Here is a 23,285-nt window from a genome sequence, read left to right on the forward strand (position 1 = left end):
GTTTAACAGGCGTTCACTCTCGGGAACAGGTACAGGGTTATGCATGTGCATTCTTTTATTGTGGAGAGGGCGGGTCTTTTCGAAAATTTGTGAAAATTTCCACATACCTTTAAGGTAACATTGAGGATCACTTGTGCAGATCTGGATTTTTGCAAGATCATTCTTAACAGCCTCATGAAGCCATTACATTCTAACCTTATAGTGATTATAGTGTTTTTTTTATTTATATATATTTAGGTAAGATATAATAAATGGTGTTAAAAGGGTATTCTGAAAGCCAGAAACTGTAAAAGAAAAAAGCATTAAAACAAACAGTATTATAGACCAAACAATTCTGGAAGCTTGTAAATGTTTAAAAAAAAATAAGGAGGTTTTAGGGTGATCTTTTTAGTTTAATTAAGAAATTTTAGTTTAGTTTTAATATTGATTGATAAACAAATATTTTTGAATAGATTTTAAATTCTATTTGAATCTCCCATCATTTTTAACTGCTTCAAAAAAGGGCCTGTAGGAATTACAAATGGGTAAACAAGTTTAAACTAAGGTAACAAATATTGTTTCTCATAAATTTTCAGTTTCCCTTCATCAAAGGTTTCACATTCACTCTCCTTTCTTTCTCTCTGTTTTGCTCTCTTGCCCTCCGGCTATCTCCTGAATGACTTGAATCAAAGAAGTGGTGAATTATTATGGATCAACCATGGGTGACCCCTTGCTTTCTTTTGCTGGTTAATATTTAATGGCTGGCAATCTGGTGGGCACTCACAGAAACTCCCTGACACACAAAGGATGCTTGTAGTCTCCACTGGCTCTGCTACTCCCACTGGTGTTAGGGACTTTTGGGTTAACACAGAACGTCTGGCTGCTGTCAGACTGCTGGAGTATCTGAGTGCAGTTGGGTTTGAGCCCTACTACCCAGCAGTCAGTACATACATTTTTCATTGCAGTTTGCTTTGCATAATATTTATATATGCACAATGAAAAAAAAAACATTTTTAGAGACATGTTTTCCCTTTGAAGTAAGTGTTGCAGAGATATGCAGCAATTATTTATACTATTGATTAAAAACCATTGCTGGATCATTTTGGCTTGTTTAAAATATATTGACTTGTGTAATGATTTGTTGCCTGGATTTTACCTTCAGAGGCGAGCAAAACATAAGAAAATCGAAGGATTTTCTTTTGTTCTAAAACAGATTTCCTTTGAACACATGCCATTGAATTATGAAGTACTGTAAACTGTAGAAGTTAAAGCTCTGAATAGCACAGATTTTTAACTTGAAAGAAAAACAAAAATTAAAAATGTTTCCATTAGGCATTTTTTTTCTTCTGAAAAATGGAGTATAACATAAAATTAAAGGTTACCAAACCTGTGGGGTTGGGATGTAGCCTGGTATCAGATAGGTACCTTTATAAAGTGTAGCTTAAAAACAAACACATCTTTAGATCAACAAGGATTTCAATACTAGACTTACTTTACTAGCCTAATGTCAAGTCAACCCACCTATTATGCATGCATTAGGCTGATGATGTTATAAAGGCATTTTGCTTTTAAACTCAAGAAAAGCCCTGCTGGACTCTGAAATCTTTTCGTTTGCGCTGCATGATGAGCATTAGAATGGTTGTAATCTGCCGTGAGCAAAGGGTAAGTCGAGCACAGCTCCTACTTTGGTGAGAAGTTGTTCACAGCTTATTTAGGTTTGTGCGTTTTTCAAGTCAAAGATGTAATATTTTTTACTTTAAATCTGTTCAAAGTTAAATAGATACTGTCACAGCAAACAGATGAATGGAATCTTTGAAGTGCAGAAGAGCAAACATAAAAAAAAAAAAAAAAACTAAATAATAACCTCCTCATTTGTTTGGAGTCTGAATTTTCTCTTCCTTTTTTTCTCTCTTCTTCTCACCTCAGTATACCAGGATAAAAAATGTTTTATCATGTATTTCAGAAAGGGAAACTTTTTGTTATATAGATTTGCTAAACTCAAACTCCTTTATAAAGTCCTTTATATCAGTCCTTATTTCTAGTAATTTGCATGAATAGTAAGAACCAAAAAAAATTCAGTGTTTCTGAAAGTTAGAGTATTATATAACATAAATAAAAAAAATAATTATTTTAAATGGCAATGTCAAACCTCTGAAAGTATGTTAATTTATATGTAGATTACAAAAATATGGTTAGGCCTGTTTTTGCTACATTAATTAAGCAATGCATGGAGACAATCAGCCTGTGGCACTGCTGAACTGTTTAGGAATCCCAAGGTGTTTTGACACCTCTTGGAGAATTTATCTGGCTCAAGTCAGAGCAGTTTACTGCGCTATCAAACACAGTAACACCGTAACCATTGAATCAGGTTTTGATCTGTTTGACAGTGTAAGCAGGTGCCAAGTCCTGCTCAGAAATATAATAAAGATTGTCAGTGGAAGGACATGAGAGGTGATCTGGAATTTCTGGGAAGTTTACTTCATCATCAGTAGATAATGTGTTACCTCAAATCAACACTGGCACTTGAAACTTCAAGCCGGACTTCAAGTAACATGGATCACATGTCACTGAACTCTTCCTCCTGTCTTTTAGACCTTTATTCTAAATTAGATGCAGACTTTCTTTTTTATCTGAAAACAAGGCTTAGGATCACGGAGCACCAGTCCAGTTCTCGTCTTTGGTTCTGAGCAGACTAAACATGAGGGATGCAACACTTTTGGCCCCCATTTCTTTGTGTGTAGTGGCTCTGGGCGTGCCGATTCCCTCTAAAACTCCCCTAAATTTTCTTGGATTTTGCTGGATAAATCTCATAAAGCTGGAGCTATCCCTGTTTCTTCTCTCCCTACCAATTTTTTTTTCCTTTTCCTTTGACAATCTGTGCTCTGCAGGGTTTACTTTCTGAGATAAGCAACACAAAATATTGATTTTTTTAACAATCTAAACCTCTGTTGAACTATTTGTTAAGTTGTATTTTGGCTTCTCAGCAAAATATAGACATTTTTCATGCTGGTTAAATGCAGCATTATATACAGAGATGACAAATGCTTTGGAGTTGAAAGCTGTACGATTTTAAAAGGAAGTTGTCAGTCCTTTGTTTTCTTTAAATTACCATTTATTCCATTTTTGTTTATCAGAATAATTTGCACATTCTGGTAAATGTTAACTGAATGTTTTATTTATTTTTTTCTTTTATTTCTGCGTATTTACATGTAAAAGGTGTGAATGACCCCCTCGCTTCTCCTTTTTAAGTGCTTAATATTTAACTTAAGGCAGTGCATCTCTTTAACACAAAATGACACTGTTATGCTTTTATTCTTTTGCGCTCTACTTTTGTTGCTTCGAGGGATTCTTATTCAGCCCAGACATGTGGACTAAGATTTTAAAATGCATTTGACTTTTTATATATACTATGAAATGATAAATAATTCACATAAGTAGGAGGCAGAGCAGCTTGTGCTTCAACAGTTGAATCGCTGCCTTTGGTCTGTACCTCTAGTTTAAGCGTTTCTAGTGCAATTTGGTAAATATGGAATTAAGATTTGTTTCCGAAGGATAGACAATATTAACTTGTCAGATTGAGTTATTTTATTATGCCAGTGTAAAACAGAAAGTAATTTTGCCTTTGCCTATTCAATTGAATAACAACATTTTTTGAAAGTATCTATGAAAAGAGAATTCCTTAAAATGAATTAATCATTATAATTAGTCTATCTCTATCTTGTATTTGTAAAGGCAGTTTAAATTGCAATTTATCCTCAAAAACTTATAATTTTGTTCTAAAAGAAATATCTTTTGTGATTACTCCACTCCTTACTCTACACTTTCTATCTAAAGTTTACTATTCCAAACCTTGGCAGCCGTTTTGACCTTTGGAATTGTAGCTGTTTAAAGAAACAATCCAAATTAATTCACCCCTTTAAGTTGTCATTTTTTTGTCTTTTGTCCAAATTAGTCCAAAATGTTACTTATCGGTTGGAAGAAAATGTTCCTTTACATTGCTGTAGGTATTATTTAGTTGTGTTTTTTTGTATTTATAATAGACACAAGATTCTTGAGTTTATTAATATGACACATTTCACTGTTAAGGAAATTATGTCAATTGGGCATCCAAAGGGATGTCTGTTTGACTTAATTTTACTTCTTAATTGGTCGGCCATTGTGAATGAAATATGTGTAGATTAATTACTTTTGTTCTTCTTAAGACTCAATATAAGAAGGCCCAAAGATTTTGCTCAAAATGGCTAAATTATGTCAACTCAACAGGAACATGAAATATTGCCTCTTTTTTACTTCTGTTTTTGTATTTTGGTTGGTGGAGGTGGTCGGGCATTGAGTGAGATGCCTAAACTGAGTGATTTATATAGGAAACCCCACTTATTAACTTTCTGATGATGAATTGGTTATTAATAATGAGCTAATGATTAATTATTTGCTAATTATCCCATGTTAATATGACTAAATAGAAGGATTAACTTAGGGGTCCACAAGCTTAATGCAAGTGGGTTTGAACTGCTTCCCGTTCAACTTCTGGCATTTCATCAAAGTTAATTGTAATCTGTTGTTATTCATAGATGTTTATTTATTTATTTATTTATTTATTTATTTTCTTACGGTCACCCAACTGTTTGATTTGTGCAATTTATGTTGTTGTTTTGTTTCTTTTTGTAAGATCATTAAAGTATGATTAAAATTACAGTTAAAATGTAATACATCTAACTACGATGATCATACAAAGGATTAAATTATTGATAAAAATGTAGGAAAGATTAAAAGACCAAGGGATTGAACAAAACTCCCACAAAAAACTTAACTAATCATAGTTAGATAGCACAGTCAAAGGCCACTCTAAATAAATGTGGTTTGAAGTTCAATTAAAGGCAGCTGAAGGAGTCAGAGCTTTTACTGTTTAGTCTAATCAGCTTTTCAGGCAGACCTGTGAAGACAACATTACAGTAATCAAATCTACTAAAGATTAACTCATTAACTCACTTAGTTTTTCAAGGTCCTACTGACCCATTAGTCCTTTAATTCCAGAGATGTTTCATAGGTGAAAGAAGGCCGGCTTTGTTGCTGTCTTTGAAGGTTCATGCCGAAGTCCATCACTACGCCCAGATTTCGAGCCTGATTGTCTGTTTTTCACTATATAAACTGAAGCAGTGTGCTAACTTTCAAATGCTCTGGTTTTGTTCTAAAAAAAAAAAACTATGACTAGATTCATTTTGATTCAACTGAAGACATTTTTGACTCACCATGCAATGATTTTTTTCCAACCATTTACCCAAAACTTGGATGGATTCAGGGCTGCTCAGTGGCGCAGTGGGTAGCACAGCTGCCTCCATGGAGTTTGCATTTTCTCCCTGAGCATGTGTGGGTTCTCTCCGGGTACTCCGGCTTCCTCCCACATGACTGTTAGGTTAATTGGATTCTTTAGGCGTGAGTGTGAATGGTTATTTGTCTTGTTTGTCTCTGTGTTGCTATGCGATTGACTGGCCTGTCCAGAGTGTATCCCGCCTCTCACCCATAGATAGCTGGAGATAGGCACCAGCACCCGTTGCGACCCCACTTGGGATAAGCGTGTAAGAAAATAGATGAATGGATTCATAGTCAGCTAGTGTTAAACAAAGTTAAAGTTCAAAATTATTACTTACTGTTGAATAAATGATTCATTTAAATGTGCTTTACTGGAGACCTCCATGTTTCTCAAAGAACTCTACTGCCACCTACTGATTTGTGAGGTTAAATTGCGGCATCGGCTGTTGAGCAAGTCCCAGTGCTGTATCTGTGCTGTTATCAAGTCATCTTTAAAACATTCCTCTTTATAATTGGCTACATATTACATGTTTTTTCTCTGGCCAGAAGTTTGATGGCAAATTCTTGGCAATTCAAGAACGACCCCATCGTTAATCATGAATCTTAAAGGTGAAATAGCACCTTTTTTTTTTTTCACTTTTACCCGATGTATTACAACATGCACATGGGCATTGTCAGTTTAATTATAGGTCCTCTCGAAATTTTAAATAATTGTTGTTGATGGCAGATGTGTCTAGTAGCTCCCATTGATTTTGCTTGTTAATTGGCAAGAATGGTGCTCGGCCTACCGCACGTGACGTCACTGGTGTAAGATTTTATGGGCGAGGTGTTACTATATTGAGCAAAAATGGCCGATCCTGGACTCAATCCTCTATAAAGATTTTATTCTTAAAGCAGGGTTAGTATTACCTGTTGTCTAAAGAATTCTTAAAAGAAATTTAAAAAATCAACCAAAATTTCTAGAAAAAGGTAACTTTTGAAACATTTATAGTGATGCTTATAGTTAGAGCTATATTTCCCACTTGTGCCACATGTTATTCTAAACCACTAGATGGAAACATGGTTGTTGTAGTTTTTTTTTTCCTTCATGTAGCCTTTCTTTGGTTTTCATTCAGGTTAGAATAAATTGATAATTACCCAATTTGTCTCTTAAGCAACCATATAAATAAAAAATAATGGAAAGCATTAAGCTTTTCTACCATTTTAGAAGCAATAGATGACAGTAAATCTAAGAAATCATGAATGAGCATGTCTGAATTTTTCAGGGATAGTAAATGGACATTAGATTAATGGTACAATGACATACAAATGTAGTTGTACAGCATGGGCTGCCTTTTACAAGAACAAACTTCAATTGATTTTATTGGGGGGAAAAAAACAACAACTTATGAGTCCCTAGTTGATGACTGAAAGAACATTATTATGTGTGTTTTATTTATTTATTTTTTTTATTTTGCAAATACAAATCTGATAGTGTGGCATACAAAAGTATTAATCCCCTCTGAAGCCATACATTATAGAACTGCCTTTTGTTCTCATTACCTTAACAGTATTGTGGCCAACATAAAAAAAAGAAAATGTGCAATGGTTCTAAATATTTTTGGAGGGATGATATTTATGGTTGTATCACGAGATAGCCGCATGACAGGAGCCAAGATATCTGACAGGAAATTTGCACCCTGATCCATTTCATATCTAAGCTTGTGTATTTATCTGTTTTCTGCTACTATTTCTATTTTTACAACCAAAATTCTTTTGCTAATGTGAGTTTTTAAATATTTTGCTTTCCCTCGGTTAGTTTTCTTTCAATATTATGCAGTGTTTGTCAATTTGGCATTGATTGCCCAACAGAACCTATTCTCTGCCGTCAGCACCACTGAGTCAAAGACTTTCTCACTGTATAAACTTTTAAAGTTCAATAGATTTAAAAAAAAGCTCAGGCATGTATACAAAATAATAGAAAAATAACATATTTCCGTTGAACTCCACTGCCTTTTTTTTCCGAATAATATTTTCTTCTCACTTACATTACCATCAGTCATGCGTATACTTGAATTACGGAATACTAAGACAAATTAAGACCTTTGCTGCTGCTTTAAATGTTGCACCTTTTTGTTTTGGCAAGCAAGCAAACAAAGAAGAAATTTTTAGAAAAAGCCCAGCAAATGGCTTTAGAAATAATGATACAACTTTTAACTGTCAAGACCTTTCTGGTGTCTGAAACTACTATTAACTTTAAGGAGTTATTCATCTTTTTTTGTCTTTTTGCACAGTGCCACTGTACCCCAAGAGCTTTTGTTGGAAGCGAAGCAGAATGGCTTTTCAGACCAGCAGATTGGTCAGATCCTGGGCTGCAGTGCGGTAGCTGCTAGAGAGCTGAGGATCAGTAATGGCATCAAACCCTGGGTAAAACAGGTGAGTGTCCCTAGACTTCTCCTTGCAGAGTTAAGAATAACTGATAAATGCACAATTTCCCATATTTTTATTATGGGAAATAATTTATATTCAAATGAAAATATATTTTATGACTTTTATGAAGCTGAATAATCATGAAAGTATTGAGCTTGTCATTATTATCATTTGTAGTCCCTCCACTTTGTAAAACTGACTCACTATACAGAGCTTTCATTGAAAATAAAGGTACTATGTGTTGTATGCTTATGTTTATACACTTATGATAATTGTTTGACCAACATCTGATTAAAATATTTATTTAACCTATTTATTTAATTTAAAATGAGAGGATAATCACAATATAACGGTAATCATACACACACACACAAAAAAAGAGTTGAAAATAATTACAAATATTTTGAAGTTTTTGCACAAGGGCCTTATTAAATGCATTAACAGTAAAAAGGTGCTTCATATTTAAATGAACTATTTCCAGTTTCCTTGTTGATTCTTAGGACGGCAAACGAATAGTTGTTTTGCATGTAAGGTTACATGAATCAGATATTGTTTTCAGTAGTTAGGATAGCTAAGATGAATATTTTTAATATAAAAACATATGTATAAATTACATAAACAAGTTAAAATGTTGTCTGGAGGATGGATGCTAGTACAAAGGTATTTGGTACAAAGGCTAATTTATGTTCTTAAAGTTCAGACATATTTGGCTTCAGCTGCTCACACAAATCTTTCTAGTTTGTATCCAAAATAATTAGTTTCTAAAGCTACATTGTAGCTTACCATTGCCAGAAATGTGGCTGGCATAAAACTGATGTTCCCTCAGTGACATCCCGTTGACCACCTGCAGCAGACAACAAAGGTACACTTTAATTAAACAGCCTCAGTATTCAGTCAAGATGAGGGAGTTTGTAGGACAGTTGCCGTCACTTGGATAGAGTTTGGATAGAGTCTAGGAATAGATTGGTTGGAAAAGACAACCAATCAAATATAATCAAATCAAAGTTTATAACTTTCACCTTCTTAGGCACTGTTGTATGTTTTGTTTTTACACAGATGTTTGAGGCTGTATTCACAACTTATACAACCCCAAATTAATAATGCATTGCAGTTAATGAACCAACATACTTGCATATAGGGTTATGCAAGTATGTATATAACAATATTCTATTTATTGGGTTTTATCTCAGTCTGTAATTCTGGACTAGTATGAGGTTTGATTTTAGTAGTTTCAATGTTTTGATAAATTGGTGAAATAAAACTTATTTTAAAAAATGTATAATTCAGATGTTTTCCTTCCATTCATTTATCCGTTCATTTCTCCACTTTCAGTCGATCCTGTTTTTTTTGGTTACACATTTAAGAAATGTCTGCACTAAATTGCTTTTTACAATTTTCTTTAAAACTGGCCAAAAGAGACTTAAAAAGCTGATCATTTAGTCTTTGATTAGTTGTGTAACTGTGATTCTTGAACATTACAGTACTTGAATCTCCTATTGACCTACTGTAGTGGTTAAAGAGCAGGGCCTTTGCTTCCTATCGATGCTGCAGGATTGCTGTTTCAAAGCTCTGACTTTCACTTCAAGTCCTTAAGCAACACTTTTAATTCCAGATTGCTTCCTGTGGGCTACTCAATGTGGCAGCACATCGGCCCCTAAGGGATGGGTTAATTGCAGAGAATCAGTTTCCCCACTGTAGTACTGTACCTAAAAGGATGTTTCCTTTTTCCTTTCTTTTCTATAAGGCCAATAAGATAGTTAATATAAAAGTAAGAAGAATCACAGTATAAAAAATACGCTCTGTTTTATACTGTATATGTCTTTATTTTTTTGTCTTGTAGATTATTTGCCTGCCCTATTTTTGACAATATGTTTCAGATATGAGTCAATTTACCATGCTTTTAAATTGCAGGCCATTTTAAACTAAAGTCTTCTTATCATTTAGTCTTTTTGGGGCCCAAATTTTCTCCTTTTTTTTTTTCAACCTCTCTGCATTCTCTCTTCGCTGTTTCTAGTTAGAAGGCTTTTAACAACATTCTAACCATGTAAACTGTCCTCATTCAAAAGTAAGTTATGATTTCAATGTAACTTCTTTCTTAAAATTATTATAGAGGAAAGTTTTTTTCTGTTTGCTTTTTTTTAGCAATGTCATGAATTTGACTTATTTCTCTTTATTATAGATTGACACATTAGCAGCTGAGTACCCAGCAATGACCAACTATTTGTACTGCACGTACCACGGTCAGGTATGCCCTATAGTTAGTTTATTTCCGTATCCAAGTGATCTGTTTTTCATTATGTAATAACAAATAATCATAATTTGTTTCACCTCACTAGGAGCATGATCTGGAGTTCAAAGATCAGGGGATTATGGTTCTTGGCTGTGGACCTTACCACATTGGTAGGTATCTAACTAATCTTTAAAGTCTCACTCCTAGGTTAAATAGGATTAAAGCAGAAAACTATAGGCACTTTTTCATTTGTATTATTTTCATATTTTTAGAATCTGCAGTTGATATATGCTGCTATATCATGGAAGTAGTTTTTATTAGTTGGTTACTGTTGCTGATATACAGTATATAGTACAATTGACAAACATGTAAAAAAAAAACTGTTTGCATTTGGAAAATTTGTCTAAAATTTCGAGTTAATAAAGGATTATTTTTATTATGATCATTATTCAAAATAAATTTTTCCAGATCAGTAGTTTTAACTTAAAATTGAACTCCCCGTAATAGAAAGTAGAGATCAAAGTACAGCAGCTAATTTATCACTGTGTAGAGATTCATGCTGTATGACCATGACTACATATTCATTTTTACAATCTACTAGGTAGCAGCGTTGAGTTCGACTGGTGTGCAGTGTCCTGCATCAGAGCCTTGAGACAAATTGGCAAGAAGACAGTGGTGGTCAACCACAACCCTGAAACAGTCAGCACCGACTTTGACGAGTGTGACCGTCTTTACTTTGAAGAGCTGACACTGGAACGCATACTTGATATAACCCAACAAGAGGTTAGGGCATTATTCTGTTGATTCCTGTTTAAAGATATTTGAAAATGTCGGATTTTTGTGCTTTTAGGAATTTTGTTAAAACTGATTAAAGTGCACTGTTGTTGAACTTTCATTTGAAAACTAGGATACTGTAATTATAATTGTAATTATCAAAGAGGTTCTTTGCACAATACCGCATATAAAAATTATATATGTATATATATATATATATATATACGTTGGTAACCCTCATTTAATGAAAGTATTAGCAACAATAGTTAAATAAATATCGGGAGAGAAGGATCCTTACTGTAGGTGACTTAAGACAACAAGAGCAGTTTGCTCTTGAAGAGTGGGTCAAAATACCTGCTGGGAGGAGCAATGCAAAAAAATATTAAGTTAAGAGTATCTTCAGTTTTGTTCAGGCCTGTTTCATGTTTCAAGAAATGTGTGACTCATTAAACAACGTCTACCAACAATTTTATATATGTATACTCACTATCTTAATGTTTGTTTATATTCTGTGTGATGTCATTGTACTAAACTTGATGTTTATCATGTCAAGTAATAATCAAAGGTGTTGTTATCTTGACATTTTCTGTGTTTAGATTGCTATGTATTTACGTGCATTGGCATACTGATGACCGCTGATCTTCCCCTGCAGAGCAATTGTAATCCAGTTAAAGTTGTGATGGGAACACAGTGTGATTAAGTGTTTGTTTGTCTGGGGATTTGGCCTTACCATCAATTCCTCCTTTGCAGCTATATTTTCATTCTTTGCAGTTCTATAGGTGGGTTGTGCATGTGTGTCTGTGTGTTTGGGGGGGGGGTATTAGTAATAAATATAGCATTAGAGCATGGTGATAACCCCTGGACAGGAGCAGGAGAGCAGGTCCATGAATAATGAACAGACACAACCTAGCATTACCATGGAAACAGCATCCCCTTTGGATCACCTAGACAGGAAAAGGCCCTGCATGCAGTTATTAAAAAGCACATTCTCATTTTTTCTCTCTTTTGCAGGAAGTTGTTTCCATGACTTCAGAGGGCATAACATTTGCTCACATTTATTTCCAAGTGACACATAACATCGGCAGGAATTGCTACTTACCTGTCTCTAATTGGATTCACCAAGCCATACTCGGATTTATGATATTTATCAGATCTGACATTTCGTTAGATGGTGTAAACATTTTCAGGAGCAAAATAACATGCATTGCAAATATATTATGAGTTGATCTATTTGTGTTATATCATATTACAACTTTAAACTTTAACATAGGTATGTGAATGCAATATTAGCTGAGGTCTAAAAGAGCTTAATTAGACATTATGAATAAATTATTATATAGGAAAAATGCAGAAGGATTACCCAAATAATAAGGGAAAGAAAATGAAAACATGGTTTCAAATTCTGCATGGTATTGTGCCATGTAGAACCACTTTTCCCTAAAGTTAAAGTTTTTAGTTGCTGCATAAAAGCTTAAGCTCAGTCACACAGATAAGAACACATTTGTCAACATTGACTTTAGTCTAACTGCAGATTGCTTTCATGGAAGTGTTTCTCAACAGGGGCAGTACCGCCCTCTGAGGGGCACTTGGAGGATACAAGGGTGTGCTTGCAGCACTATTAACAAAAAGAGGGTGCTGCAGCTCCTTTGGTTTGTGCTTGCTTAAAGAAAAGATTACACCAAAGATAAACAACACTACTACTTGTAAAACTAAAGGCAACTTTAAAACAGGCATGGCATTATCAGACTCTTGTAGCCAGGAGGGGATTTAGGAAATTTGGGGCCCTAGGCAAACACAGGCATGGGGCTCTCTGGATTGAGAAGACAACACATAAAACAGACCCATTATACGGATACAGACATTTTAATAGAATAGACATACATTATTTGTTCTATGTTTTTTCCCTCTCTTCTTGTCCAGTTTCGTGTTTTCCTCTCTGTTTTGTACTCACCTGACTTTTCACGCTGTCTCAAAAGGAATGAAAGTTTTATTTGACATTTTTAACCATTCTGAGTTTTTTCTAAAGTCCTATCCAATTCAAGTTAAATGTTGATTGCCTTTTGTTGATACCTATAAACTTAATTTGAATGCATGAGACTTTTTTGTTCCTGTAGAATTTTACAGATCTGTCATCTGGTGATGTGCAAATCATTAGAAGACTAAAAATGACTATCAAAATACTAATAATTTTAATAGTAAAAAATATACAGTGTTATTAGCCTACACTTTTTTAAGTGGATGGTTAGGTAAGGCCCTGGCCCAGAAATGGTTGAGAAATAGCCCTTTAAAGTACCACCTAAAGCCTAGGTATTTAAAAACCTAGGATTGGGGTCACCGATTTGTGTGAAAGGCTCCTCTACATTGTATTAATGTTGAGCCGATGCCATTTTTTGGCCCCGATTGCGATACCTGGCTGTGCAGTATTGGCCGATACTGATACCATACCGATACCATCTTTTTGAAATTGATGTGTGTGTATATATGAAGAACTGCATACTACTTTAATGTAAAAAGTTCGCTGACATGGCTTTGTCAAGCTGCTGCCTACCTTTGTGAAGCAGGAAAAAGACTAACACAAAGTGAATCTAGAAGAATTTTTTATTGCCTACCTGGAATGGAATAAACTTTTGGCTCTCAAAATGGTATCGGTGCCCTATTTGTTGTTACTTGTCGATACCGATACCACCATTTTAGTGCAGTATCGGGGCCCTGCCCGATACTGGTATCGGTGGAACACTACGTTGTATTTCACTCAACCTGAGAAAAACTGCCCTACAACTTTTGTCCACTGGGTGCCAGTAGCAGGAACACACAGCTGATTTTCCTCTTTAGTCTCAGTGCCATGTAGATTCAATAAGCAAATAAGCAAATAATTCTATCAAAAATGAATTGTGCACACCGGCATCATCAAGAGCTTACCAGTAAGACCAGTCTCTCACGTAAGCTTTGCCTTTCCAAAAAAATCAGTAAGCACATTTAATAGTAGGCTCATCATCTTGATGAACTGACTGAACAGATCAAGTTTAAGGTGTCCTTTCTCTCTAAAAATAACAGCTTACAGTAAAGCAGCTCTTTCCAACAAATTCAGTACAGTGTAATAAACTAGTGACATGGCAACTTTGAGGCAGTGGTTTAGGGGAAAATCCCACCCAAGAAACCGGCTGAGCCAGCAACCAGAGTGACCTAACGCCATTGGACTCTGCTGCTCTGCAAAATTATAAAGCAGTAAGCTAAGTAGGCTGATTTTGATAAACTGACTATATAGAAATCAATCATTGTTCCATCACTTCATATTATGTCAGTTCCTGCTGAGGAAATATACAGTAGCAACACAATGATTCTGCCACCACTATGTTTCATTATACAGAGGGTCTATATCTAAACCAATGTTAGGCATTCATTTTCCACTATTCTTTATGATTCAAATGATCTTATAAGACAATCTAATTAAAATTTTCTGTCTCCTACTATACATACCATACTTTTCTCTTAGGGGACTTTTTAACCCGCTTCAATTGTTATCGGTTTTAGGGTACCTGATTAAGGAGTATTGAATATATATGTACAGTATACAACGCTAAGTAAAATTCTCCACTGTGAGATCAATAAAGTCTATCAATCAATTATCCTTTTGTGTGATTTGATGTGATTTTATTATACAGTTTAAGACTAATAAATGTTATAAGTTCTCCAAATTGTCTTTATGGTATTTCATCATATATATTCGATCTTCTCTTTTTCATAGGAGTGCTCCGGTAGTATTGTGTCTGTAGGAGGTCAGATCCCAAACAACTTGGCCATCCCTTTGCACAACAGTGGAGTAAAGATTCTGGGGACAAGCCCTCTGCAGATTGACCGGGCTGAGGAACGGTCAATCTTTTCTAGCATTCTTGATGATCTTGAGGTGGCCCAAGCTCCATGGAAGGCACTAAGTTCACTGGTAAGAAAATAATACTTTTGTTATTTAAAAGCTCTACATTTCTGATTAATTCACTTTTGATTTCAAATGGTCTGAGCTCACATCTATCATAGTTGATGTGTAAAAGTTTCCAAGTTCAGTTCTAATATATTAAAGGGGAAATGTACTATAGTATTGACTTTTTCAGAGAATCTCACAGATTCACCAGAACCTTTACAACAAATATAACCAATTTGAACAATATATTACACCCCCTGTTGGCAATATTTTGTTTTCATGAATTTTGCTTAAAACATGCAAAGTAACACTATTAATAGGTTACCGAAAATACAAGTATACTTCCTTATTGATGTCTAAAGAGCTGATCAATAAAGGTATGAACATCAGGTTCTGTGTCAAGACTAATTTGTCCTTGACTTTTTAAAATACATTTTTCAATTAGTTGTACTCTGGGCTCTGGGCCTGGCCATTGTTTGTCTTTTCCATTAATCTTATTTTTGATTCACAGTGTTTATTTTGGTTGTATTAACAAGGCTGAGCAGAAGACGAGGTTAATTAGGGTTGTTTAAAAAAATATGTTTAAATATGTGATTAGCATTCTGAGACTGCTTAATAATGGGTATACAATGCAGTTGGGACTTAGTGTTTAACTTTTTAGTTCTCCATTTTATTACTGAAGCATTATGGGATGTATTTTGTGTGTATAATATGTTCTATCAAACCATAAGATGACTTTTCATTCAATTTCTTGTTTTTTAACAATGACCTAAAACATAATGTCATCACATTTTAGATCCCATACATTATATAAAACAGATGAACAAAGGTTTGGTTATATTGAGCCCTTAAAGGCTGAATTTATATAGCTGTATATAAAAAAATGTTTTATGTGTGTTTTTGCCTTTAAGTAGAGTAAATAATGTTGAGATTATTAATTTTACTTTTGCACAAAAATGTCGGTATGTTGCAAATTTGGAACAACAGGCATAATGGTCAATTTGGTATGTTCCAAATTTGCTACAGCAGGCATAATGGTCATTAATAAAATAACAGTAACACAGCAATATAACAGTAAAAGAAAATGTTTTATTTACCTTTTTTTACTTGTTTATTTATATAAATCTGCAACAGCAGGTATTTAATGAGAATAATTTTGACCACCTTCATGTCACCAACACAATATACACAAATGATACTGTTAAAACAAAAATAACAACAACAAAAAAATCTATTTTTGGTCGTCCGTCTATAGACTTGTTTTGAAAATGCTTTAACCAGTTTCGATCTGGGGAAGAAGTTCTTTTGTTTTCCTGTGGTATGTTGATGAATATTTATGCCTTTTAAGAATGCAAAAGTAGAAATTAAATAATAATTTAGAAATTATTTAAAGAGCAATAAAATAACAGAAAAACAGTATGTTTCTCCAGGATGACAAAATCAATGCACTAAAACTGTTACTTTGTATATTTAGGCCTGCAAAAAAAAAAATTTAAAAAAATATATGTTAATATCAGTAATAAATAAAACAGATTTGTCGTCTGAATATCCAATATGTTGACACTGAATTGGAAAACCCCCAAACACGTAGGCGTTAATTCAGTCTTAAATTTAACAGCAAAAGAAGAAATATCTTCTCAGTTAAAATGTAACATTCAAGACTATAGTATGTACTGTATTTGTACTATTCAGAAGTCTTTCTAATTTAAATTTTGCATATCTTATTATATATGCTTAATAAAATACTGTTGTACTAATATGCTGATCAAAAAGTTACATTAATTTCTTTGGCTAGATTCAGCCTCAATGTGTATTTAAGAGAAAGTCACCTGACTACTAATCACCTCCTTGTGTGCCTCTGCTAATGCATGTCAACAGTTTAGCCAATCATCACTTTGTGTTTAAAATTCCAAAACCGAGAACATTACAGTTCCACCCGAACTGCACCCCTCCTCCAGCTCTTCACCATCTTTATTTCAATGGCCTCTTTATGGCTCCCTTCTTTCTCCAGCTTCTATTCCACCACCAGTGTCAGGCTCCCTTGGAAAAACGTATTTAATTTTTGATCTTCCTGCTCAAGCAGATCCACTGTATTCAGCACCAACTGTTTCTGTCTGGGTCTGAGCACCAAAAACGTATATATTTTTTCAACTCCATAAAACTTTCAAATTGCTGCTTTTTCTCCATGGGAGTCTTTCTGGGTTAAAATATTCATGCAGCAATAAAGCAGGTGCATGACATGTTTGACTTCACCGAATGCATTGAAAGGTTAAGAAAGGGACATTTTTTCCTAATCTCTTGAGCTGTGTTTGTGATGCTAACCTGATGCAGTGAAACCCTACAGATCATCCACACACTAAAGAGCATCCAGGCCAACTATTCACAGCTTTATAAACTGATTCAGTTAATTCCAACTTATTAAACTCATTCAATTAAGCAGACACTCTTTCCACCATGTTTGCTTTAAAAGTTGCTCAGACAGAGCCAGCAAGTCACTGTAGCTGAACTTGATGTACAAAACTCAAACCTGGGTCCATTATGAAGCCAGGGGACAGTTAGCAAGCATAGCAGTTCAGAAGAAAATAGATAGAACTATGCTGAAAAAACTGAAATGAATGTAATTTGATTTGAATTCACTACTAGTTGCCAAAGCTGATTAGTCAAAGAATAAATTGATAAACAAAAATAGAATGATTATAAAGTACCTTGTACTTTGTTATGGTATCATAAATAAATATTCAGCTATTGTGCAATTTTTTTAAAACAATTGTATTGGTGAATTGATTCATTTACTTAATTGATCTCATGATCGCAGCTCAAATAGTCAAAGGAGAAGAAGATGGTGCCAAAGGAAGAAAAAAGGTGCATGGGATATATGCAGTATATACAGTGCATCCACATATGAGCACTTCCTTTTTTGTTTTTTTGTTTTTGCAACTATCTTATTCTTGGTTCTCTATGCTGGATGTTTACAGTTGTATGTATAATAGAATGTGTATATATATATATATATATATATATATATATATATATATATATATATATATACATATATATATATATATATATTCTATTATAATACGGAATTAAGATTGTATTTCAAATAAATCAATTTAGATTTAATTATTAGCAGAAAAACATACAGAGAACTGATAGTCTCTCTATATATTTACATGTTCACTACGGTATCTGTTGCTCTTTAGGAGGTATTTTGTTTTTAATAGCCTAGAGCAAGTGAGGGGAGAGGAGTCTCGTGTTTCTCTGAAGCTCTTTTGTGTTTATAAATGTTACCTCACCTGGTAAGGAAACTGTGGGTAATGAATGTGAGGAAACTGCTAAACAGGAGGAGAGACGGAAGCGAGGAGAAAGCGTGGTAATGATAATGATGACAAGGAGGAGTAAGGCATACAGTCTTTTCCTTAACTACCAGACTCTTTCCACTGCTCCTACTCATAATTCTCTCATTTTTCATAGAAACTTATTGGGTAGAGGAAAAAAGTAAATTGAAATAGGCTGAAAAGCGCTTACATTGTTTCTTTTATTTTTTGGATTAGCTACATTATGCACTCTCTCGAGCGCAGCTTTAATTCATGTGTTTTCAGAGCATACTTGGTTAAGCAGTAGCATAAATTCTCACCTAAAAATTATTATTTTTTTATTTCTTTAAATGTATTATACCGTATGGGGAAAAATTACTTTTTTGATTAAATGTATTACAGATATTTTGGACCTCTTGGTGTTAATGCATTTGATGATTAAATGTTTAGCAGATATTTTGGCCCTCTTGGATTTAATGCTTTTTATAAAACCCCTATTCCAGTAGAATAGCACATTGTTTTGCTTAACATTTTAGTATTTAGTTGGAATGCACAAGGAGAGGGGGATGTTAAATATTACTGTATGCACAACTCTAAGATATTGTACCAAGGTTAAGTTCCACTATTGCTTACTTCTCTTTTCCTGTTGAGTTTTCCATTGGATTTAGTTCTGGGATTTGATATCCTTGTGGAGGACTGGATCTGAGTTTGAATCCGATTATCTATCACTCTGCTAATTTAAACCATTTGAATCACTTCTGTATACTTTAAGATACACAATCGCATCGCAATGTTTACTTTGATGTCTGATTTTCCAGTTTATATAAAGATTTCTTGCTATTTTTAAAAACTTCACAATACTATGGAGTAAAATAAGGAGGTTGAAGGGCCTTTGGGGCAAGAAACAGGCTTAAAACATCACAGATACTCCACCATACCTACACTACGTAACATATAATATGGAATGCATTTCCATATAAAGTTAGGCCTGCAGTTATTGATACTTTAGGTAGATATTGGTTTAGTCATCCTTTTTTTAGTCTGAATAAAAACAATTAGATGCATTTCTAATAAAAGACTAATTTATTTTGTAATGCTATGACAATTTTTCTTCAGAGGTCAGACAAAACATTTGGGGAAAAAAAGGATTTCGATTTGGCGATCTGTGCAGTTCTGTGATGGTTTTAGTTTTATGAAGACGACTAGTTGATGGGGCCTCCTTTTACAATTGCCTTTTGTATCTCTGATTCTGTCTCCTTGAGCCCCAGTCGGCCTCGGTAGATGGCCGCTCACACTGAGCCTGGTTCTGTGGGAGATTTCTTCCTGTTAAAAGGGAGTTTTTCCTCTCCACTGTCGCTTCAAGCATGGTTAATAAGAGGGATTGCCGTCAAGTCAATGAGTCAATGCAATCAACTGGTTTTCCTTAAAACTTTGAATCAGTTTGACTGTATGATCTGGTGAACTGTCAAGTGCCTTGAGATGTGAATTGATGCTATATAAATAAACTGAATTGAAAATAGCTGCCCCACTTTCCTGTCATAGAGACAATGTCACCATCTGTTATTGTTCCTCAACATTTTAATAAATCTCTTATCCTTAACTTATCAATCTGAGCAGTTTTCAGCTTTGTTCTCTAAACTCTTTATGTGTCATATGTTTTCAGATTGTGGGGGTTTAAGATCTCTAAAATCATGCCTCAATTACTGGAGCACAATTCCAAGTTTAAGCTTTGCAAAGACCTTTGCATCTGCCATAAAAACAAAACAAAGAAAAGAACATAACAGCAGGAGGGCATGATGACAAACAAACTGAGGACACATGAGAGCTTTATGGAGGGAATTTATTCCTCTGGTGAAGATGCTGGGGGAAAAACAAAGTAAAAAACTTTTTAGTTATCACAGTTCAGTGTAATCATTTCACATAATTGCTAACAACCTTATAGATGATCACTGATGGATTTATTTAAATTTGCATAATCAAATCAGTTCAAACATACTGCCAAAATGGGAAATTTATATATTTCACATAAAAACATCAGAATAAATTCCACAAGAAAAAAAAAAAATTCATGCGAAAACACTAGTTATTATTCCTGTCACTGTCTGGGCTGCCATTTTATATTGCTTCATCCAACTCCAAAGCTTGTTTGAATGGTGATTCAAACAATCTATACCTGCTGAGTCTCATCTAGTGCATTCTATAACTATTAAAGTTTTTAAAGCAGACAAAGATGATGCATTTATGGTTATTCTCCTTTTTGTGAGGATATTTGTTTTGCCTTTCCTGCTCTGTCTGGCATTAGGGGGAAGGACCCTATGCCTGTTTTATATGAAGTAAATTATAAAAGGTAATAGTTAAAGACCAGCATAACCTTAAGGTACACTGATCAGATATATGCCAGATTTCCAATCTGACTTTCAGTTTAACAATATGTGTGAATAATCTAACCGTATAAGAAAAACTTTAGTTAATGACAGTTCATCAGCCACTGGCATTAAACAGTGTTCAAAATAAGCTTTTCCCATTGCTTTTCCTGTTACTAATTTATTAATTAAAGGTATTGTGGAGGATATTCGTGAATTTTTTTAAAAGACCTGCCCTCTCCACTCAAAAAAAAATTCACATGCACAACCCTGTTCCTGCTCCAGAGAGGGAATGTCTACTAAATGCGTGCCAGAGCATACACCCATTTCTCTTTGGTCTTGCTCTATATAGGACTATATAGTAACCTTTATAGCGAACTCAGTTAACCTACTGTTCGGACAGATGATCTCTAATTTTTGCTCCCCATTGGTCACGTAACTCCTCCTCCAGCGTGTGCTTGATACATAATAACTAATAACTAAGTTTAATTATCAAGATTAGTTATGTGGCGTTGCGAGGAGAGCTCTCCGCACAAAGCATTCCAGGATATATCTAATTAAGTCTGTTTCTTCTTGAATTGAGCAGGTAAATGAGACACTTTGCCATTGGTACAAGATAATATACATTTAAAATTAGAGCAACAACTACATTGTCTTATTTTAAGTGCATATTATCTAAAAGCACTCATTCCACTGGCAGATCATCTTTTTTACCTGCTCAAATTAAGGATAAATACACTTAATTTAACACATTTTTACAGTGCAATATGCATAGCTCTGTATTATAAGAGCCTGAATGAACAGTATTCAGTTTTTTTTTCACAATAGATGTCACATGTGCCTTTTAAATTTAATCTCCTCTTTCTTACTATATTTATCAACTTAATGTCGAGTGCCAGATTCTGAATATACCAAATAATGTGTCTTAACACAGTAATAAAAAAGCATTGTGGGTAGTGGCCTATATGTATGGCTAATTAGTGACTGGAAAAAAACATAAGTTTTCAGTCTGTGACTTCGACAGTCAGTGGTCAGGGTCACTTTAGCTGTAAATCAGTCAATCTTGGTCACCACCCAATTTTTCAGTGAATCATGTTGTATCAGTAACCATCTTGTATCTTCTGTGTTTTTGTTTTTCCCAGGATGATGCCTTTTCATTCGCCAACCATGTGGGCTATCCTTGCTTGCTTCGACCGTCATATGTTCTTAGGTAAGTTTAGTAATGTCTATGTTTTGTAATTTCTAAACCATTGAAGTATTAGTATTACATAATTCCAAACTCATAAGCAGTCTTTTAAATGTTGATGTCAATCTCTTGTAGCACCCTTGTGGTATTTGTCAGGTTACAACTTTCTGCCAATAATTGATTATCTTTGTCTACAATGTTTGCAAGTAACAAACAAAACAAAAAAAATTTTACATTTAAAACATTGAAAATGCTGCTACAATTACCTAAACACCAGTCAGCTTTTGTACAGTAAACCCCCACCGCTTTTATTAATCATGTTATCACTTAATCATTCAAATGCTTTTTTATTATGATTGATGACTTGAAAAGTCCCACAACCTTTATGCAGTAAAATGTCTGCCCAGTAGATGTCAGGAAGACACCCTAAAACAGAACTTTGGTTGTCACTGATCCCTTTGCATAACTGAGTTCATGTGGCTTTTGATGTTTCCGATGTTTTTGGGCTTGCAAAAGATGTGATGTTCCTTTAAAACAGATCTGCATAAGCAACAAAAGACAAATAAGCACAAGAGTGTTCATCAGGGAATAACATTTGACTCTTCCAAATGTCAAACTGATTGAATTTAGTAAAGAGATGTTTGCCATTAATTAAGTTTGACATTACAAGTCCTAGTTATCGTGTCTCTAATGCTGTTAAAAAGGAAGCTTTTGCCCTTTTTTCTTTGGTACTAGATTCTTATGAACTCTCTCTAATCAAAATTATTCAACTGCTTTCGCAATTATACAAAACACACTCTTATCTTTTTCAATCATGTTTGCAATCAGTGCTCAAAGCTCATTTTAAAGCTTTTAGAAAATACCTCAATTGTGTTTGCAAGTTGACTACTAGTTTATTGTTTTTTAAGATTTTAAATGACTAGATTTAGAAATGCAAGTGGTACTTAACACACTATAAAAAAGAAACCTAGCTTTTAGACACATTTTACTTCTTAATTAGTGAAACAAATGAAATTTATTTGATGATGAAATTTACTTGAATAACAATACATGCAGTTATGAAAAAAAATAGGGTTTTCTAAAAAAGTATATCAGCAGAAGAGTTGAATGAACACACATACAAAACAATGGTCTAATATTTTTTTCAATTATCAAACTGTCCTAGAGCTGTGAACTGAGAAAGGCAGGAAAAAAATAAATAAAAGATAAATCATTGTTCTCTGATTCTATATAAAACAGATGGGAACTGGCTTTTGAACTTGGCATAACTTCAAAGGTTACGGGGTGAATTATTAGGGGTTGTTTATGAATGAGTCATTTACTGTCTCAGTTTTGTTCAGGTCTGCACGCTCTGGTCATGAGGATACTTCCAATTTGTATCACTCACACATTGGTATCTGTTACTGGTATCTGTTATCCTGGACAAACTTAAGAATCGCCAAGTCGACTCACTAGACATACAGAAAAAAATGATTCAAAGGAATTTGTATTTTTAGGGATTTACACTAAATTTACCCCCTCTTGTTTAATAAGCACATTGTTAAGTAATTTATTCAGGGCTTCAACCGCAATGATTTTCTCACTTGATTCCTACCCAAACAAGGCTAGATAGTGATCTAAACAATAGCACTAATTTTACTCCAGACCACATCTGTACCCTACTGGGCCTTTGTCTTTCCACCACATATTTCAAGAACAAGGCTTGAATTGAGAAAGCTTTCTGAATGGGAAGCGAAAAGTCTTCAAACCTGGAAAACAAACTCCAGTGGTTTGTTTTTTTTACTTTTTTGGAATATCTAAG

General features: G+C 34.2%; 1 protein-coding gene across 1 annotated transcript in view; it reads left to right on the forward strand.

Annotated features, from left to right (window-relative positions):
- The window catches only part of cps1 (carbamoyl-phosphate synthase 1), an 80,551-nt gene that overhangs the window by 24,174 nt on the left and 33,092 nt on the right, over positions 1-23,285 (forward strand). The window contains exons 22-27 of the mRNA XM_015379943.1: positions 7,563-7,704; positions 9,878-9,943; positions 10,035-10,098; positions 10,530-10,711; positions 14,448-14,642; positions 21,441-21,508. Of these exons, the coding sequence (XP_015235429.1) occupies positions 7,563-7,704; positions 9,878-9,943; positions 10,035-10,098; positions 10,530-10,711; positions 14,448-14,642; positions 21,441-21,508 (717 nt within the window). The remainder of the gene's footprint in view (positions 1-7,562; positions 7,705-9,877; positions 9,944-10,034; positions 10,099-10,529; positions 10,712-14,447; positions 14,643-21,440; positions 21,509-23,285) is intronic.

This window comes from Cyprinodon variegatus, unplaced genomic scaffold, assembly GCF_000732505.1.
Source record: "Cyprinodon variegatus isolate N-32 unplaced genomic scaffold, C_variegatus-1.0 Scaffold204, whole genome shotgun sequence".
Lineage (NCBI taxonomy): Eukaryota > Metazoa > Chordata > Actinopteri > Cyprinodontiformes > Cyprinodontidae > Cyprinodon > Cyprinodon variegatus.